Here is a 19,291-nt window from a genome sequence, read left to right as displayed (position 1 = left end):
ATGCATCGGAATGGCTTCATTCGGGCGGCTCGTTAGGGCAAAGGAACGGTGATGCTCGAGCATAAAGCAACCCGGACAGCGGCTCGTAAAAGTGGCTTAGTTGTTGTGAGTGTGCAATGAGTATGCACGTAGGGTTCGTTTCGTTCGTTTTGTTTCATTTGCACTGCTGCGCTTTTTTTTTGCTGTATTGCAGATGAAGTTGAAAGAGTGTCATTGCGGCGTGGAAGTTTACGGAAGGCTTACTGTCGTTTTGCTTTAAACGAGTGCACAGTTTTTGAAGGCGTTTGTTAATTGATTTTTTGTTCCTCCCATTACGCACGCAGAGAATTATTTCACCTAAATGCAAATCTGGTACAGTACGTATGCATGAATGTTTAATAAAAAAGAATTCATATGAGCTGGTGCATGTTGTAATAACCGGATAGTGTTTACAAAACCACTAGACTTTGACTGGAAATATTCAGTCACGCCTCTCACGCTCAAAAACGCGAGCGACCGCTTAATTGCTCAATTAGCTTATCTGATTGAAATGAAAACTAACATCCCATTTTACCCTGCTTTTAACGGCGAACCACCCTTTGCGACGTGGTTGACTGCTCGGGGGTTTTTTATGGTTTTGTTGCTCTCTATTTTAATTTTCCTAACCTGAGCCTGGTGCTGCGGTCTTGCGATTTTCCACCGTAGCCGGCTAGCCTGACCATTACACATACCGCCTGCTGGGTGCATTTTAACAACGATTATAAACGTCGAGCTAAACCAGAACTATCTCACATGTACTGGAATACGGGGTGCTCGCCCGGTATTGAGCCCACAAAGCACAGAATTTGCCCAACCCCCCAGACCGACAGTCCACCAAAGGGTTCCGTACGGAAGGTTCATAGTCCATTAAAAATACTTAACCTGAACAACCGGCTCCAAATCGTTTCGCTAACAATGCTCATAAAACTTCGCCTACCCACTACGGCGCCTGTGCTTAACGAATTGCTGCCCGGGGGTGTCTTGAATCCGGTGCGCCATGGTGAAAGCATCCCCGGAAAACTTACACCAGCGCTCGGGAGGTTCGCTTGTAGGCTCAACCGTCCAAAGCCGGGCGCGGCAGGCAGCGTTAACTACCTCTAATTAAAATGCAAATCTACACCTTAAGCTACCGCCAGGCCATCAGGAATGCAATTGGGCCGGGCTTGGCAGCACGATAAAGACGCCAGCCGTACCGGGGAAACCCGGCACAGTACGCGGCGTGGCAGGTGTTTTCCTATAAATCATATCATCACCGTAACACATTTGGCGTGGGGGTGGTTGTCACGGGTGAAAGTGTTAGCTCCGATGCTCAATTACCGCACGATGGCGATGTGGTCGTCAATCGTTGTTTTTTTTTCGCCGGCTGTGTCCCAAGTGCATGCGTGCTCAGTGGCGTTGGTAAACATTAGTGGACTAGCGTTAATGCTGGCAGGTCAACTGCTTTGGGTTGGACTTTCGAACTTTAGCTGCATGCTGTGAGCTGAGCGATAAGGGTGAGAGCTTTTATAGGTTGAAGAGTGGTGGAAAATGCTTTGGAGGGCATATTTGAAACTGGCATTTCTACCTCTGAGCCCTAAGAACTAGCCGATGTCTTTTCATCGCACAGTAGATCCTGGACAGTAGATACTAAACGATGCCAAAGCGTCGTCTCTCATGTCAAGTAGTTTGACACTGAACTTTTGACAAAGGAATAGGTAGAATTTGTTGTCTGCTTCCAGAAATATTGCATGGGTTCCAAGAACGATCGTGTTGAAGATCCCCTAAGGATCCTCAACAATTGTCCTTTAAGAATGCATCTGGTCCAATAATTTCGTGGCCAAAACTGAATTTCAACTGATCCTCAAGGCCAGTTATATTATTGGGACATGGACCCAATATTTAAAGGACTATACATTTTTGAAGGCCCTGCTCTGATAAAATGTTGATGCGTTAAGAAATCTGTCGCAGTCCATTTGAATTCCCCTTTTTCGTGTTCCAGCTTCAGACATGTCACCCAATTAAACAAACGATTGGAGCTGGCATAAGCAATCAATCCGTTTCATAACATCATTACAAACTACCTCCCTCAAGCATTCCAGACAACTCCCAACACACGGTGATTAACCTTGGCAGGTGATAATAATTGCGATTAGTGCTCGCGACGCAAGATAAACAAAGGTCCCGTCTACCGCGAGCGAAAAGCATTACTCCCATGTGGATGATTGCCATGAACGGCCGCGCAGCAGCATTGTGTCGATTCGGCTAGCCGAGAGTGTCAACGGTGAGAAAGAGTTCCGAAGCGAGTTGACACTAGAACTAAGATCAACACTTCACCGCGCGCCAGTTAACTTTTCTTGAGCCCGTGGTGGACCTGGTGGTCCTGGTGAAGGTGGTCGTGGTGCAATTCAATTTATTATCGTAACCAACACGGATTTCACCGTCCTATATCCTAATGCCGCCGTCAGTTATTATATGTAAATTTATGGTGATAAACTTTACACACTCTCTCGGTTTGCTTTGTGCTATCGGTGTGGTGTGTAATAAATGGTGTGAATGAGGGCACGGAGACTTTGGTGGTGAGTAGTGGTGAGGTGTTATTAGTTTTCCCAAACCACCTTCCCGAACCACGGCTCCAAGCACTCCACATTGGTGGCTTTCGCTATCGTTTATCGTTCGTGCTCTCTTCGCTCGTGGGGCGAGTGTAGTAGATGTTTGTTTTATGATATAATATATGACATGCTCATTTGCACCTCACCATCGGGATCCTGGGGTCGGGTGATTCGACGAACGTGTTTCTAGAACTCGTTCGAAAAAGAAATTTCTTAATCCGTTTCACGGCTTCCCTCTCTCCGAAAACGCTCGCCTGCTGAAAGCTTTCTATCGCGCGGTCACACCTTTCTTGAGCCGTACGGGGTAGGCGTAATTTGTGACCAACACACTCTGTATCCTTCACCGAACGTCAACCCACCCGGGTCCGTGTTAGCCCATATCGGATTTACCCGAAAGTGTCATAGGAAAACAAACATGGTGTGGCCGGTTTTCCACTGCACATTATAATCACTTTATGAATTATGTAAATGTTTACATTACGCAACCACACCGCACACCCAAGTGCCGCCCACGGTCGAAAATGCTTCCCGCTCCCTTATCGGCCATGTGCGATAGGTTTTGTGTGACGGCAGTGTTTATTTTGATCTCCCGGGGGGTGGGGGAGGATGGGTGAGGTTTTTTTTGTCATACCTCATTCAAACCCAGTGGGTGAGATATGGCAAAGCTTTGCGGCGAAATATACCTGTCAACGGGATGGCTCTGTGTGTGTTGGGACGTGATAGCGCGTGAAGGGATTTTGATTCCCCATTTTTTTTTCTATCGCCGCTTGCCGTGCTCTTTTTCATACCTGAGTGAGTGTTGAAAATTTAGACAATCATTTCGGGGACTACGGGTTGGGGGAAAGAAATATTATTATGTCATCGTCGAAATGATCCAGCATTTTGTCCGGGCTGCCATCCCTCATTATCAGTGTGGGCTACCGGGTGGCAAACCGTCCCATCCGGTTAAGACGGGAGTTAAAAAATAGCCCACAAAAATTCCAAACTGTCATCCTAATGCGCTTGTTTAAGTGTGAAATAATCGCGTCACGCGATGGTGGTCAGTGGTGTGTTATTTTCGAGATAAGAGACCACCGCATGGGACCATGCATGGGCTATGGAGTATGGAATACACTGACTAATATCTAAATTGTGCTAGCTATACTATCTCGGTAAGAGTTATGTTTTGTTGAAGAACTGTTTGTTTAGTTAAAGATACACATACACATACCACACATTATGCATGTAGCAACAAAGCAAGCTAAGTTTAATGCATTTCATATGCGTTCATTCAATGCTAGTTCAAAGAGAATTCTAAATACTGACTCTAGTACTGAGTATTCTTGTATCTTGTTCTGCAACTGACATAACAACTCTGCTATAGAGTTCATTTAATTCGTTATACTTTCACTGATTGAGAATTGGAAATTGTATGTTGATGTAGTTTTAAAGGGAATCGGAATACTATTTCAAATACTTGCTTTATAGTTTGATAAGCGCTAGGAGAAGTTCTTAAGGGATTTCTGTATTGTTTGTTCATCGATGCTTTACATTTCTTTACCTATTGGACAGGTTTGTTTTAATATCATTTAATAAGCAGCATTACCCATTGATTATTTGAGTTATTTAATGTTGAAATTGGTTTAATGTTAACTTAATTTTGTTTTAATTTTTTCCCCCAAATACCCCAACAACAAGCTGTTTTCTGAGCCTTAAAATGGACGCAATTGCATTACATGCTCGTGGCAGCACGTGGGCCACCAAAGTGATGCCTGCTAATTTAGCGACAGCACTCGCAACAAAGCTGCTGATCGCACCAAAAACAACCACAGCAACGATCAAACGGGGCGATGTTGTCACAGCAGAACGCACCGCTCGTTCTCTCTGTGCCACTCGCCAACATTCCCCGTCATTTGGATCCCAGACGATTTTTCCTCTCGTTTGACGAAGCTTTGGAGGTTAGTGCTTGATTAGCGGACTCGCTTTCGGCCGGCTGCAAAGTGCCGGTGGATGTGTCAACTTCATCCACCTGCTCTACCGAAGATGTATCGGACGGAGTCACCGTAGCCGTAGTGGTAGTGGTAGTAGAAGTAGTGTTGGCGGAGGATGCGTTAGCAGACACGGCAGTGTGCAACAGTGCGGTGACCGAGCTTAGTGCAGCCGGCTTTTGGGCAAGCGCCGTCGGTGGACGCGCCCTCGGTTGCATTCACAACTGCAGCGAATGGTGATGGGTGGCGGCAGCGGCGGCTGCTGCAGCTGCCGCGGCCGCCGCCCCCGGATGGTGATGGTGGTGCGAAAACAGGTGCCCCAAGTGTTCGAACGGATGGTGATGGTGGTGGTGGTGGTGGAGCGGATGGCAGGAGGACACGGTGGCACCGGCCCCGGCCGACAGCAACGGATGATGGATGGCTGCAGCGGCGGCCGCAGCAGCTGCAGCAGCCGCCGCCGCAGCCGTGGACGTGTTGCTGCCGCCACCGGCAGTGGTGGAGGAGGACGAATGGTGGTGGGAGGGATTGTTGTGATGGTGGTGGTGCAGGTGATGGTTGCCTGTTAAATGTGCGTGCAAACTCGCCAAGTTAAGGTTACCTGTTGGGTACGGTAGTCCAAAGCTCGGGTAGCCGGAAAAGCCACGACCGGCTGCGTACGCAGCGTATGCGGCAGCGGGGAAACCTGTGTGATGGCGAGAGGGAGCGAGGAGAACAGAAGCGGAGAAAGAGAGAGAGAGAGAGAGAAAAAGAGAAGAAAAAACATTTATTAGAAATCATTGATTATGGCTATCAGAAGCGCATTCTTAATAGAGTATTAGCATTTCTTCCATATAGAAACTGTCAGTGTGAAGGATGGCATGGTATGGCTTTACTGCTAAGGGGTAACCGATTCAGATAGGTATCGGTAGAAGGATTCGAAGTAGAAGGAAAACACGTTCGTGAACAGGGAAAACAATGTTAGCAAAAATTGAGACGTCGAAAATACAACAACCACCAACAGGCTGCAGGCGAAATCAACGCGCGAAACGAACGCTGTATGCATCAATTTTCCGTACGACTAAGAATAGATCCTCAGAGATCCTCAGACTTAGAAGAATAGTTTTTGAATTTCCCGGACAAGTTTCAGCTTTTGCTCTCTTGCTTCTTTATCGTTGAAAAGCCCTGATTGAACATACTTGAATGTCTTATTCTGATGATTATCGGCATTAGACCTTCCCATTATAATATTTTCTTGAGACTTTTTTTTCCCTTAAGTTGCTGCTGGCCTTTACAGAATATATAGAAACGTCTTTCAAAAGATTTGCTTGGTGACATCTAGAATTTATTCTACATAAATTAAAAACCCAAAACGTTTAGGGAAAATAAAATCTAGCAATCAAGGACCCAAGAAGGGACCATCGTTCTTGCCAACGTAACCTATTCCGTTGTATTCTAAATGAAACTGTTTACTGCTAAGTGTTTTATTTAGTAAACTATGTAACTACGTAACATTAGATGGTCAGTTTATGCAGAAGGTGATGAAAAGACTTTGTTTTTGCTAGAATAGATGAATCATTATTGCATTACTCGTTTCAGCTAGACAATCGCGAACGCAACCGGCATTCGGCTCAGTAGCTAGTGACTGACGTTCGGACTCTTGGTGTACTAAGAAGACTGTTTACCTTTACAGCTACATCGTTTAAGGGCTATTCGACTGATTCACTAACGCTTTTTCCGTCTAGTTCAGAATTGATGCATACTTACACGCTTGCCATTGCCACTACTGGCAACATTCGTTCGTTGATTTCATCCTGCAGTGTTTGTATGTGGGCCTGAAGTTAAGAGACTTCAAGCACGTACAGGTATATTTGGAGTGGTGTTTGATTAAAAAAACAGTTTCTAGTTCAGGATCATGGCCAAATGTTAAGTTTGATAAATGAAACAATTACAGCTATTAAAAAAACATAATAAACATGAAATTTATACCGTTGTTAAAACAGACGGAAAATAAGGAACTGAAAAAAACTAGAGAACATTTAGAACAAGCTACGGTAAGTATACGGGCTGTGGTGTGTTAGATATGCAAAGTATGTAATTTTCTGTCCTGTAGAAATACAATTATGCTTGGGATATTTAAATTAAGAGAAGGAGAAACACAACTGTTGTGCAAGCTTATTGCGGTGGAAGAACGTATGAAAAGAACAGTTTACTTTATTGCATGCCTCCATATTGTATGTGTGTGTGTGTTTAATGAACGAAATGTAATCTTTAGAAACACATTTAAGGCAAATTCAATATTTAACATCTGCAGAAAAGAAAAATCCATCTAAAGCACATCAAGAATTTTGGTGGGAAATAAAAACAAACACATCGATTTGTAAGTTGTATTTGTAAGGTTAGGCTTATGTATTGCTTGATTTTTTTACATTGAGCGCTTTACTCATTGAGCTTAAAAATTTACGTTTTATTGTTATGGTAGGTATGATTAATGAAAGGTTAAAATGCACATTGTTCTTTTCATGAGTAAAACATAACACTGAACTACAGAAAAAAGGGTATTCGGTTGAGTAAGTGTTGCTGTAGTAGTAGCACAACACATTAACTCATACAATGAAACTAAAAAAAACTAGTACTTGTAAAACAAACATAAAAAAGGATTAAGAAATACATTGGAAATGTTCGCTGTTGTTTTGGAATGGTTTTTTTGCGTATCGGTTTTGGAAAGATTGATAGTAAGAAAAATTAAAAAGTTTGCCATTGATTTGATCAACTAGATTTGTAGCGATTGGTAAAATTTTGCATACGAGCTTGCTGTTTGCAGTGAGACTGTTTCGATAGGAAAATTGTTCCAATTGTTTCATTTTCTTCATCTCAATAGAAATCATGCCAAATGCATCGATTTTTGGTCTTAATGTTTTGCAATTTGTTTTTTCGACTTAGCTTCGTTTAATAGTTTGCACAGAAGGAAGAAAGTACTGTAGGAAGTTTGTTTGTTTTCGGTAGTAGTAAATAGTAGTTGTAGTAGTAGTGGTAGTAGTAATAAAGGAGAAATTTAAATTTTCTTACCATCAGGTAATGTCCCCAGCGACCACATAAAATCTAAAAATGCAGAAAACGAAAAAAAAATGCTACGTTTAGACACCTTCTAGTGAAAAACAGGGGAGGGAAAACGGGTTGTTTGGTATGGCTGTTTTGGTTACCAATTCGGTTACGAGACATAAGGGGGAACAAAAAAAAAACAAAACGGGAAAATAATTAGCGGCACAACAAAACCCCGGCATCTTGTGGAAAACAACAAAACAGTCGCAAGAAAATTATTCCACCCGCGGGTATTGCTTGCTAACACCCCTTTTTCCTTTCCGCGGGTGGAAAATGGGCTTCTTTTGCTCGGGAGTTGAAAGCATTGTTGTCGGATGATCGATTATATTAGGATTCTGTTTTTTTTTCTTCGCTTGAAAATAAACTGCATAAAAATAGCAAAAGCGACACTACATCCAGGTAATACGAACGAATTGAACAAACACAAGGAAAAAACACTGCATCTAGGGTACAAAAAAACACTATGTAACGAGCTGCTGGATCGATCCGGAAGAAAGAAAAAAACAATGGGATGAGCTTGCGGCTGGATGGAATGGAAACGGATACGGTAGTAACACTAGTCAACTGAACACAGCAAACGACTACGGCTTGATTTTGTGTGTTACACGAGTACACGAGAGCTTTACAGAGAGTGAGAGAGAGAGAGAGAGAGAGAGAGAGAGAGGAATCGGTGGCGAAGGAAGCGTATCCAAGGAACCATTGGGTCTTTTAAATAAAATCTCGTTGAAGCCGTACGCAGCAACACGATCATCTGGCACCCACATATTGTCCCTCACCGTTGAGGTTACGCTCGTTGTCTCTAGCACAACGGATACTATTGCACACAGAGATGTAACACCACACACACACACGCTCACACAAAACACACACTCTGAAGTTGATGGAATAATGGATAAAAGAAACCGCTATAAACTACTTATATCAAACAGTGTCAAAAAATGATTCGCTATCAGCTACTAATTTCGATTGTTTTTTTCTGTTGGTTTATCTATTACGGCTAATGATTTGATTTTGTCGTCGTCTTGGCTGTCTAACACCGTCGCATTGTAATCTATCTATAGTGGTTCGAATCCCCATCCCCAAACCCCCTTTACTACGCTTTTAAAACAGTCTAAGACTAGTATCAAACGGATATGTAGGAATCGTATGATGATCAACAGTTTAATATTGAAATCGTATTTAAAGTTCACAGTTCAAACGCACGCTCACGCCGCTTAACACGCTATAGTGGAAAATTCTATTCTAAAATGGTTCGAATCCAAACCAAGAGCAAAACAAGCGTATTTGGAATAGATATTTTAATAACTAAATCAACTAATCACTATATCACACCACATGTATCACTTGTTCGGAAATCGATCTGATCAGTGCTATCAATTTCATGTCAGATGTCAGGGTTGATTTAAAATCAGCGCATTTTTGATTGCTTCTGCGTGTAGCCACGGCTCGCAAGTGCTTGCTTGCTTGCTGGAGTGATTTCCGGAGTGACTTCCCGGAAACGATTGCCTCGAAACCCCCTGGCAAACGGATCGCTGGGTGCGTTTCTGTTCTGCGAAAACAAAGTGAATTGTTCTACGGTACCACTTACCTTGGCGGCAATAAACTCTTGGCTCTTGCACTGTTTTTCTCACCTTGCCTCACCGTTCATCCGGGACCGGAGCTACTACCCCGGAAATCTTCTCCGAAATGGCTGCAATCAAGCACTACGTTACGTCGTGAGTGTTTTAAGATTTTTCAACTTAATTGCTAAGGTCGTGTAAGAGATATTTGTTAGCAGGTGGTAGTAGTAACACTACATCGATTATACTAACAGAAACGCTGCTCTTGTTAAGGAATGTTTAGAAAAGAAAAAGAGGTTTACAATCTCCAGTTCTAATAGGTATACGATGCACTCGAAAGAATGATGAAAGGTTGAGAACAAACAGGTAACAAACTGCAAACTATCACTCACGCTCTGCACTCTCACTCAAAACCAAACTCCTACTCACTAGCGATCACTCGAGTTGTCTAATAGTTAAGGAACTAAAATCGTTGTCTTTTGAGGTGTTTTTGGGAATTTTTTTCTTAACTTAATTGCTAATATTATTGTCCTACGGTGGAAGAGCCTTGTAGCGATATTGAGATATCGTTTTCGTTGCCTTCGGACGATATGATCTGATCGTGGATTTTTGCGCTTGGTTTCTGTTAATTTCTGTACGGCTCGATAATTACGATGATGTTACAGCAGCCAAACGTAAAATGGCTGATATTCCTGGTTCGTGTTTTTCGTGTCTTGGAGCACATTTTGAGAGATTTTTTTTACACAAATATTATGCCTCAATAAGCACACTGACATTGGACAACTATTGGACATCGATCAAAAAGCGCTTCTTATACGTTTCTTTGCTGAAGTACTTGAATTGTTTGTTTTTTTTTTGTGAAGCATAGATATTATGCGAGTATGCAAACAGTTTGGTTCGATTATATGTGTTACAAATATATGAATATACGCACACAATCATATGCCTGGTTTATGAGTAAATGTTTCGTTGTTGATCCTTTTCACGGGTTTTCTTATGCATTAATCGTGTCTCCTTTTGTGTTTTGTTATTTTTAATACGTTACTTGCTTTCATTTATGATTTATCCATTTGTTTGATACACTTCATCGACGATACGACGGTTGTCTGGGACAGAGAAACAACGCGATGGCGCTCTTATAGCAAGCAAATCATTTGCTTCGACACTGCATGATTTATATAGTTCTTTGCTTGTTTTAGTTAATCATTTCAGCCTTATTGCTATTATGGATACCAACTCTGATAATACTTGTGCAAGATTGTGCATTGAATACTTCGTTTGATGCTGATGCTTTTTAATCCATTAACGACAGAGTGCGAGTTTCGTATGGAACTTTATGCAACTGTAGTAGTTCTTCTCAGGGCAATATGGGTCAAGCGGGAAGCAAAGATGTATTACACTTTTCAAAAATAATCGACCCAAATGATTAATTTTCCATTTCTGATAAAGGTCGACACCCTTTCTTTTCGTTATTAGGATTGGTGTGAGAGGATTGGGATGATTAATGAAGGTTTTAAATTTTGTGATGATGTGACGAGAAAGGTTCTCTGGATTTTTCTTGACACAGCTTTTGGTTTCTGCAGATCCCATTCATCAGACAACGTTGAAGCCACGGCCACAGATAACGTGTAATATGAGTCAATGTAGCAATTTTATTTGTTGGATAACATTTTAAAACTCAGGAGAAATCATGTTCGCTAAAATCATTCATGGAAGAAAGAAATCAAGATTCCTAGACGTAAGCCAACTCGGAAGTAATAAACAAAACACATAATCAGTTCCTAAGCTAACCACTTCGCCCACTATCTGACCACCAGATAGCCACCTCAGTGTGGCTAGTCAACCCCGGAAGAGGAAAACTTTTTACCAATGCATTTTGGTGGAAAGATTTAATGAGAAAGCTGATGACTTTGGTCTTGTCTATTGGCTTTTTCGAGAATCCAAGAAGCATCCTGCATCTATACTGCCGGGCAGGTGGGTAGCCTTTGAGTTTATTAAAAAACTTTTCCCAACCGAGTACGAATCCAAATGAGTGGCTGCGTTCCACCGAAGAAACCTTGCTTGAGGTTATAAATGAACATTCGAAAAGAATGTTGAAGAAATCCCAGGAGAGCATAGCGAACGAATGATGATACCATTCATTCGATTCTGTTCCCTTTTGAAGGTTTCGTGTGTTCGTGTGCTTGCCATTCGGGGAAAGGTGTTGGATGTTTTATATAAAGGTCATACACATCGTATCAGTAGTCCTTTGCCCTTTCATCCATACGGAGTGTTGGCGTCGTGGAAAAGCTACGATGTTTATGATGATTTTATGAACAGTATTCTCGGAAGCACCCCTACTAGAACAATTCTCTAGAAGGACATGTTCCTAAAATGAGTTACATCAGAAGGCTTTCGTTCAGTTTGTACAACATCTCTACTCTACTGCTACTAAAATAAACTGTTTCAAGTGTGAACTGTGATCCTAGCTGATTACAAGTCGCCTCGTTTGTACTGTGGATACCTTGCCGGATACGTCTTCGTGGTCGGTTTGCTCTAATCTTTCCCTCCGAATGCGAGGGCTACGGTCGATACAAAATATCTCTGCGCCCTATAAAAGTGGCACGAGACACTACTTAAGAACTGATACACACCAATCGCGACTAGCTCCACGATGGGATGTCGAGTATAAACTACACACTCTACTTGTGGTCTCAATTTGAAGGTCAGGTCACAGCATTTGGCATTTAGTGGTGGCACCGAGGTCACCTTACAGTACTGCACTGCAGGAGTTTCACCTGCGGCGGAAACGGAATGAAAGCTGAGTCTGTCGCTCTCTACATAAGCTGTTTTTTTAAAAAAAAAGCTAACCTTTTCAGCTACGGTTTGCAAGTCTTTTTTGTCGAGCCGAAAGCTCTCTCGGGGAATAAGGGGAAATTAAAAAGTTGGATCTCAGATAGCTCCTAGGACAGTACAATGGCAAACCATCAATTTACTGAGGCCTTTGCACCTGTATGATGGTGGTTGTTGGTTGTCAGAGACCGAGACTGGCGGCAGCCTGCAGCGGATACATGCTGGCCAGATCCAACCCCTGCGTCCCGAGCAAATCCCCGATCGGGTAGGTTAGTGTGGCCGTGGCTCGCGGTTGATGATGATGATGGGCGGCGTGGTGGTGGTGATGGTGGTGGGCGGCAGCCGCAGCCGATGCCGCAGCAGCCACCGGATGGGCGGCTGCAGCAGCGGCCACAGCAGCCGGATGTGGTCGCAGTGCATTGGCGGCCGCCGCCGCATTTGCCGCCAGCAGCCGCTTGAGCGAATGTTCGTACGCGAGGGCGGCCGACTGCTGCGAGTTGTTGGCGTTGGCGGCGGCGGCCGCCGCTGCGTACTGCAGGAGCGAGGGAGTGGCGGCCGACGCTGCGGCAGCGGCAGCAGACAGGGGCAAGATGTGGGTGGTGGTGGCGGCGGCAGCGGCTGCAGCTGCGGCGGCCGCAGCCGCCTGCTGGCTCGTGATAGTGGCGGGCAATGGGTAGGGGGCATAGCGCAACGTGGAGCCGACGGTGGAGCTCGTCGAGGGCCCAACCGACCCGAGCGAGCTGGAGGACGGACCTGCACCGCTCAACACTACAAACTCACCGTATGTCCCACGCCCGGCGGTGCGCGTTTTGGCCAGATTCGCTGGAAGCATCACTTCTTTGGGCTGTGCTTTTTTACATTCGACCTGGTGGGGAGCAAATAGAGGACGGTTTTCCACGATCAGTCGGAGTCGATGCAAAGGGTGGTTAAGCACAGCCGAAACTTACCATTTTGTTATTGATTTCATGAAAGTGAATTTCGCAAACTTTGTCCACTACATCTTCACTCTGAAATGTCACAAATCCGAAGCCTGCGAAAGAGAACAAAGAAAGACAAGGATGAAGTTTAAACGATTGCAAGGAAAACGATGCAAAGTCTTATCACCAAGCTGAAATAATTATAGAGGAATGAGAACACTCTGAGTTGTTTCTTGATTTACTAATAAATAAAACCCAGCTACTCTTTTGGTCAATCTCTCTTTAAATACCTTCTTAAGCTCTTGAGAAGCCACTAAAACATCAATAAACAGCTAACTTGTATATTTTTTCACTTGCACACATTCTTCCCGTATTATGCACTGCGCAGTAGAAAAGGTGGCAACAAAACCCATCTAGATCGTGCCCGACTTTGGGGGACGAGAAACAATCCGATTATTATTTCACCGGAAACGAATCACGAAAAAAGCTTACTCTAATTAAACGTGTTTTGGGGCTTTTTCTTTTGCTGGTGCCATTGCTTGGTCCTCCTCCGATTAGCATCGAGTGTGGTTTTGTGAAAGCGCATAAATTAAGATAGCAAAGCAAATGAAAAACCCTGTGCGCAGTGATTTTTTGCTCCAGAAGTCACCACTGAAACTGAATCACACCACAACGGAGGAAGCGAGAATAAAGAAACGAACTGCTGGACGGAAATTCTAATTCAAACGGCATGAAACGACAAGGAAAGAAAGATGGCTGCCCTTCCCCCCACCCCCCAACACACTTTTTCATGCCGGGAAAATCCCGCGCTCTACAGCTCGGTGTAACGGCCGAAGGAGAGACTTGGAATAATCAGAATCAGAAGGTGAAATGAAAAGTGGGAAAATTATGTCGCTTGTTTTATTTATGATTCCATCACCATCAACGGGCCCATCGCTGTTATTATATGCAATCTTGTGTGTTCGCTCGTCGTTTCATGGGCGCTACCCGCTTCCGGCGTCCTTCCGGTCGCTTCCATTAGGTTCCATCAGCGGCAAAGCTAGAAGTTACGGTGTGCCTGGGTGCGTTTTCGCCAGTTTTATTTCAGAACACTTGAATTGATTTGTTTCTCATTTGCCTAACTCAACGCGCCGGTAGGGAATGGTTCCGTTTTTGGTGTTGTTTTTGGTGTTCCTTTTTTGTTGGGGAAACTCCTCCCTGCGTTGCCCTTAAAACCATCACTCATTACGTCTTGGCTAGCTAAATTAAACTCCGATGCGGAGTTCAGGAATCAAGAAACTGGTTCTTGAAAAGAAATAAAAGATTTTTCCCTTTTTCTTTTTTGATGTTACACCGTGGATGTTTTGTTTATCGATCGATCGTACATTAAGGGTTCGATGGTAATGATGGCGCCTTGACCGGAAGGTGATCTTGATGCTTGCGGTGCTTGTGGTTAACATAAAGGTGACCTTTCTTGACGAGCCGGAAGCCCGAAAGAGACTAGCTTGGCCTTGAATTTGTGATTGAGCTTTTAAGTAATTGTGTTGAAAGAAAATTGATTCGACAAAATTATTTCCAAGGATTATTGTTTTTCAGATTAAAAATTATTAAAAGGACTTTTGTTCAGTGTTAAAAGCTATCTTTTTGTCCTTTTAACGGGTAAATTGTCACTTCTTACAAAGTAAGCCCCACAACCGTTGGAAGAAGCTTACAGAAAGCTTTCACAATCGTGCTTATAAACACACACGAATCATTCAGAGAGAGAGAGAGAGAGAGAGAGAGAGAGAGAGAGAGAGAGAGAGCCAAAGATACAGCAAATCGAACATGCTTCCAACAGACGGTGGATGCATAGAACCGAAACCCCATCCGTTGAGCAGACGCAACATGAAAGCGAACGGTTTTGAAAAGCAGTTCAGAAATTATTGAAAAAGAAAAACCTGAAAAGCCCCACAAAAAGCGTAGAACGAAAGGAAAAACAAATCAAGCACGGAAGATAACAACAGCTAAGAAAAAAACCCTTTTTTTCAAATACTGCTTCACGTCACGAGTGGGGAATCATGGTTTGTAGCTCGGTCGTGTAAAGAAAATTGCTTTTTTCAACAATAAAAAGTATGTTTAGAGGATTCTTTTTCCCGCTCTGCAACATACACTTTACAAGCAGAACCTGGTGTCCTGGAAGCTGTGTTGGGCCTTAGCAGGCCAGCCAAAGGTAAGCACTGTGTTTTATCCTGCTTCGTGGGACTGTTCGCGCTGATAGCGGCACTGCTAACAGCCAGTTGGAAAATGTAACAAGCAGAAACTCCCGGGGAAGACGGTCCCGCGGACTGTAGCCGTTACGCAACTGGCTTTCATTTCGACGTGTGTGACGATTCTTTCTGGCTTTTAAATTCACGTTCCACGGTCTTGGCTCACGGTGTCTTTCGCTTATTTGTTACTTATTCATGCGAACCATTTTCAGATCCACCTACTCGTATCGCCTCGTTTATGAGCCCGGGAGGGCAAAAAAAAACACTGGTTCCAATACACCACTAGCCGGGCGCTGGGAAGGGAACGGAAAATGGTTAGTTTTCTCTCAAGCAGGCACACGTGTGCACACAAGCACCGTACGGTTCCATTTTGGTCGCCATTTGCTACGGTCCCGTTTTTCCGAATGCAAACAATTTAAAAGAATCATTTACTTCGTTCCTTTTTATGCAACGGCTTTAACACACAGACACACATAGAGGGAGAGAGCTACACACACGCATACACAAAAGAACAAAAACTCTCATTCACATCACTTGCAAAATGCTTTCAATCGAATGAGAATATGAGGCGTAAGATGCAACGGGTTTTCCACTCGCATACACCAATGAAAACATAAAAAAGGAACACCCGAGAAAGGAAGAGTAACATGCTACTTTTTAGACAATTGTCTAGCCGAGCACTGGCCTGCTTCCCGTACTACACTCTGTGTGTTTGTGTATTTTTCATCCATTCTTTTGTCCCCCTCCCCATGCCAACGGCCATTCGAAAATGGTGAGAAAAATCATGAAATTCAACCGTGCAGAACAAAAGCATTTTGCATTTTTATGCACTTAGACAAACGGATCCTAACCAGGGCAGCCCCTGGGTCCGGGCATACCGGCTTCCTTCCACTGAGGCTACTTTACCGACACCGGTTTCTTTGTCTGACTGGTGAAAGTGTTGCAAATGTCATTAAATTTAGTGGCACGAGAATGTCATTTTTATGTGGTGTTTGTCGAACGGGATAAAAATTGCATTTCATCCACTGTATCTTTGGGAAAACCGAGCGTGTTTGGTAAGGGGATCGTTTCAATTTGCTACTGAAGAAGCATTTGTTGTACAAATTTGTTATTAGGTTGAGTAAAATATAGAGTTTTTAATCATAAGTAATGCGAAGCACAGATTCATAGGGTGAATTAATTAGCAAACAAGAATTCTATTAAGAAAAACTTGTTTCCAACGGAGATCGTGGCGTAGAGCTCTGTGCAGGAGCATACCTTCGCTGTTGGCGGTTGATCACCGTTGAAACCTGGGTAGAATCTCATAAGATCGGTTAGATCGGTGATCGTTAGTTGATTGCCCAACAATGTCCCAAATGCTCTGGATTGTTGACCAGTCAGTCGACCCTGTTTACTACCAATAGCAGTGAAAATAATGCTAAAAAAAGTAATTGAAAGAGCAATCAAACTGAAAACATAATATGAATTAAACAAATTTCCTTTCTAATTGAAGTTATTTACCGATTATGTCCATAGACATTTGTTATTTTTTCTTGAGATTTGAATTAATATCAGTCTGTATCACGTACTCTCGCTTTTCTTCCTAAAAGCCTCCCTCTTCGAGCCACTTCACAGCAATGTCACCGAAATCATCATCAATGTCATCGATAATCAATTTTTAAGTCACCTTCGCAACGGAAATCCAATCCACAACCACACACATCTCCACACCCGATGACAGTAATGGCCGACAAGTGAACGGCAATAAGGCTAAACGTATCGCCAGCCCGATAGAAACAAATCAATGACAAGTGGAAACTGCTTACAGCGAAAGAAAAAGTCAAAATCGCCCGACAAACTGTGCGCCACTCATAAGAAGCCATCGCAATGGATTTGGAGGAAGTAATCCAAACCCCAGGAAAAAGGGAAAATATCATCTTTCAGCACGAGTGTGGTACACTCTCCCTCTCTCTCTCTCTCTCTCTCTCTCTCTCTCTCTCTCGTACGGTGGCCGGAAAAGCCACAAACAGTGTGCGCCGCTCGGAATGGCTGGCAAAAAATAAAAAATAAATTGGATCATTAAAATTAAATGATGCTGAAATTTGCTATCGATTCCGGAGCAAGGCTTCTTCCCCGGTATGGAGCCGTCCGGCTGTCGAAGAAGATTTACTTCCCTGCCTGTGGGTTGGCATGGTTGAGAGGCTGGAGGATGAGGGAGGTTTTGTTTTTCCCCGGTTTTTTTTTGCTGGCCTGCTTCCTTGCCAGCTTCCAAGTAATAATGATTGCTGGTTCGATTCGACGAGGCGTTATGTTAAATGACGTAAAACGGTTTCACTTTGTCCAAGAGTTTATGTTTCGCCATTCTAGATGTCCCGGTTTTAGGTGTATTTTTTTGTTTGGCCAACTAAAATAGCTAAAAGCTGAGCAAATTAAGGCTTCTTTCCATTTATTTCCTTAAACAATTCGCTTGGTGTAATTTACCTCCGGATGCGATAATCTACAACGGTGTCGTCGATTACAGCTGATCATGCAAATGGACTTTGCTCCACTTTGTCAAGCCAGTATCATTATAATGATTTTATGGGCCTGCAGCACGGTGCAGAAGGTGAATCAAAACAATTTTATCGCCAGCAGGATTAAAACCCGGTCGCTAGACCATAATCCTTCCCTCCTGCACGCTGTACTTTTCTTTGCCGTGGATGGGCATCAGGATGGAACTGTACTGGGAGCTTGGAGCTTGGAGCAATTTATATGGATGGACGGTGTAATAAATTTCTCCCATCGTTCGGTGGGGAGCGGGTTGAACCCGGCCAGGCAGTTTAACGCCCACTGTCTCTGCCACTTTCCTAACTTCTAAAAGGACCTTACCATCCAAGGTTCCCAACGGTTCGATGGAGCAATTTTCGATTGATTGCTTTCGCTCAATTGTGCTCCGGGAAGGTTTTGCGAATAGCCGCCCTCAAACCCACACACACACACGCACGCCTGCTCCGAGCAAGGGAGATCCGTTTCGGATGATTACTGGAGTTGTTTGTTTTGTACGGGCCCGCTATCGTTGGGGTGGGCGGGAAAACTCGGCCAATCCTTTGAAAAGTCCGCTATCTATTTCATTGAACTTGAGCGATGAACGGAAAGCGGAGTTGAAAAGTTTCTGCCGGGTTCTGCCTCGTACCGCATTGTTCCCGGACGGTCTCTGATGAGTTCCCAGTCGGAGCTGGTTCGGAGGGACGGATGTTTCAAAAAACAAGAATTCCCATACAAAGAAGCATTAGCAGTAGAGAATCGATGAAAAAACATGCGGGTCGTCTCTGTTTCACGCTCGTCTAGCACACACGATTGCGTGAGTGAAGGAGGACGCCGCATCAGGGCGCCCCACCTTCGCCACCGGAATGCTTCGAAAAGGATTAAGTTTAAAGATACATCAAAACTTTTCGAATGGTTGAAACTTGATCCATCTACAGGACAGGTCGAGTCGGGATAGGTTTTTCGTGGCCCACTTGCACACTCACATCAGAGCTTGTTTCGTACAGTCTTACTCCCCATCTTGCCATCCTGTTTCTGGGTTGGCCCAGTGGCCATTAAAAGAGCGAGGGGATGCCTTTATTCACCCATATTCAGCCAGCCAGCTGATGGGCTGAAACTGTAAAATCCCCTCTCGTTCCACGTTCCACTCACGGCTCAACGGAACCGTCCGAGCCGATTGGTTAAATTGTGCAACTTTTGCTGAGCGCATTCCAACCGTATCAAGCTGAGCCATCCTCTTATCCCTGGCAGACCGTTTCCCGACCCGGTCTGTGAGGGGGGTTTTTGTTGAGATTCAGTGTAGCGTGCTCAAAATTCATAATAACAAAAATAACTAACGCTATCTCTTCCGTAATGATGCGATGGATGATGCTCATTTAAAATCCCGCTCATCTCGTGGGGGAGGTTTTGGAATCTGTGGGCCTCTCCGAAACTTGCACACAGACAAAACCCTGGAACAAATAAAAGGCGAGCAAGAAAGCGAAACCTAGAGTGATGAGTTTCCCCGAGCGATTGATGTGCAGCAGTGTTTCGCTGGAGGAAAGTGATATGTTTTTTGCCCCGGTGATGGTTCTGGGGGTGACGGTGATGTATTATCATTCCGGT

The 19,291-nt window shown here is 43.9% G+C and overlaps 1 protein-coding gene across 3 annotated transcripts in view; it reads right to left on the bottom strand.

The window, feature by feature from the left end:
* The window catches only part of LOC118516465 (RNA-binding protein Musashi homolog Rbp6-like), a 35,194-nt gene extending 22,126 nt beyond the window's left edge, over positions 1–13,068 (bottom strand). For 2 of the 3 annotated variants that reach the window (XM_036062366.1, XM_036062368.1), the window contains exons 1-3: positions 12,990–13,068; positions 12,823–12,907; positions 5,172–5,255 (exon numbers count right to left, since the gene is read on the bottom strand). In XM_036062366.1, the coding sequence (XP_035918259.1) occupies positions 5,172–5,255; positions 12,823–12,907; positions 12,990–12,992 (172 nt within the window). In that variant the 5' untranslated portion in view covers positions 12,993–13,068. Of the gene's footprint in view, positions 1–5,171; positions 5,256–7,618; positions 7,652–12,822; positions 12,908–12,989 lie in introns of all 3 variants that reach the window. The other variant, XM_036062367.1, reaches the window with a different exon arrangement.
* Positions 13,069–19,291: the final 6,223 nt, after the last annotated feature.

Source organism: Anopheles stephensi, unplaced genomic scaffold (genome assembly GCF_013141755.1).
Source record: "Anopheles stephensi strain Indian unplaced genomic scaffold, UCI_ANSTEP_V1.0 ucontig3, whole genome shotgun sequence".
Classification (NCBI taxonomy): Eukaryota; Metazoa; Arthropoda; class Insecta; order Diptera; family Culicidae; genus Anopheles; species Anopheles stephensi.
Note: the sequence above shows the minus strand (reverse complement) of the source record. Positions and strands in the feature narration are given on the sequence as shown.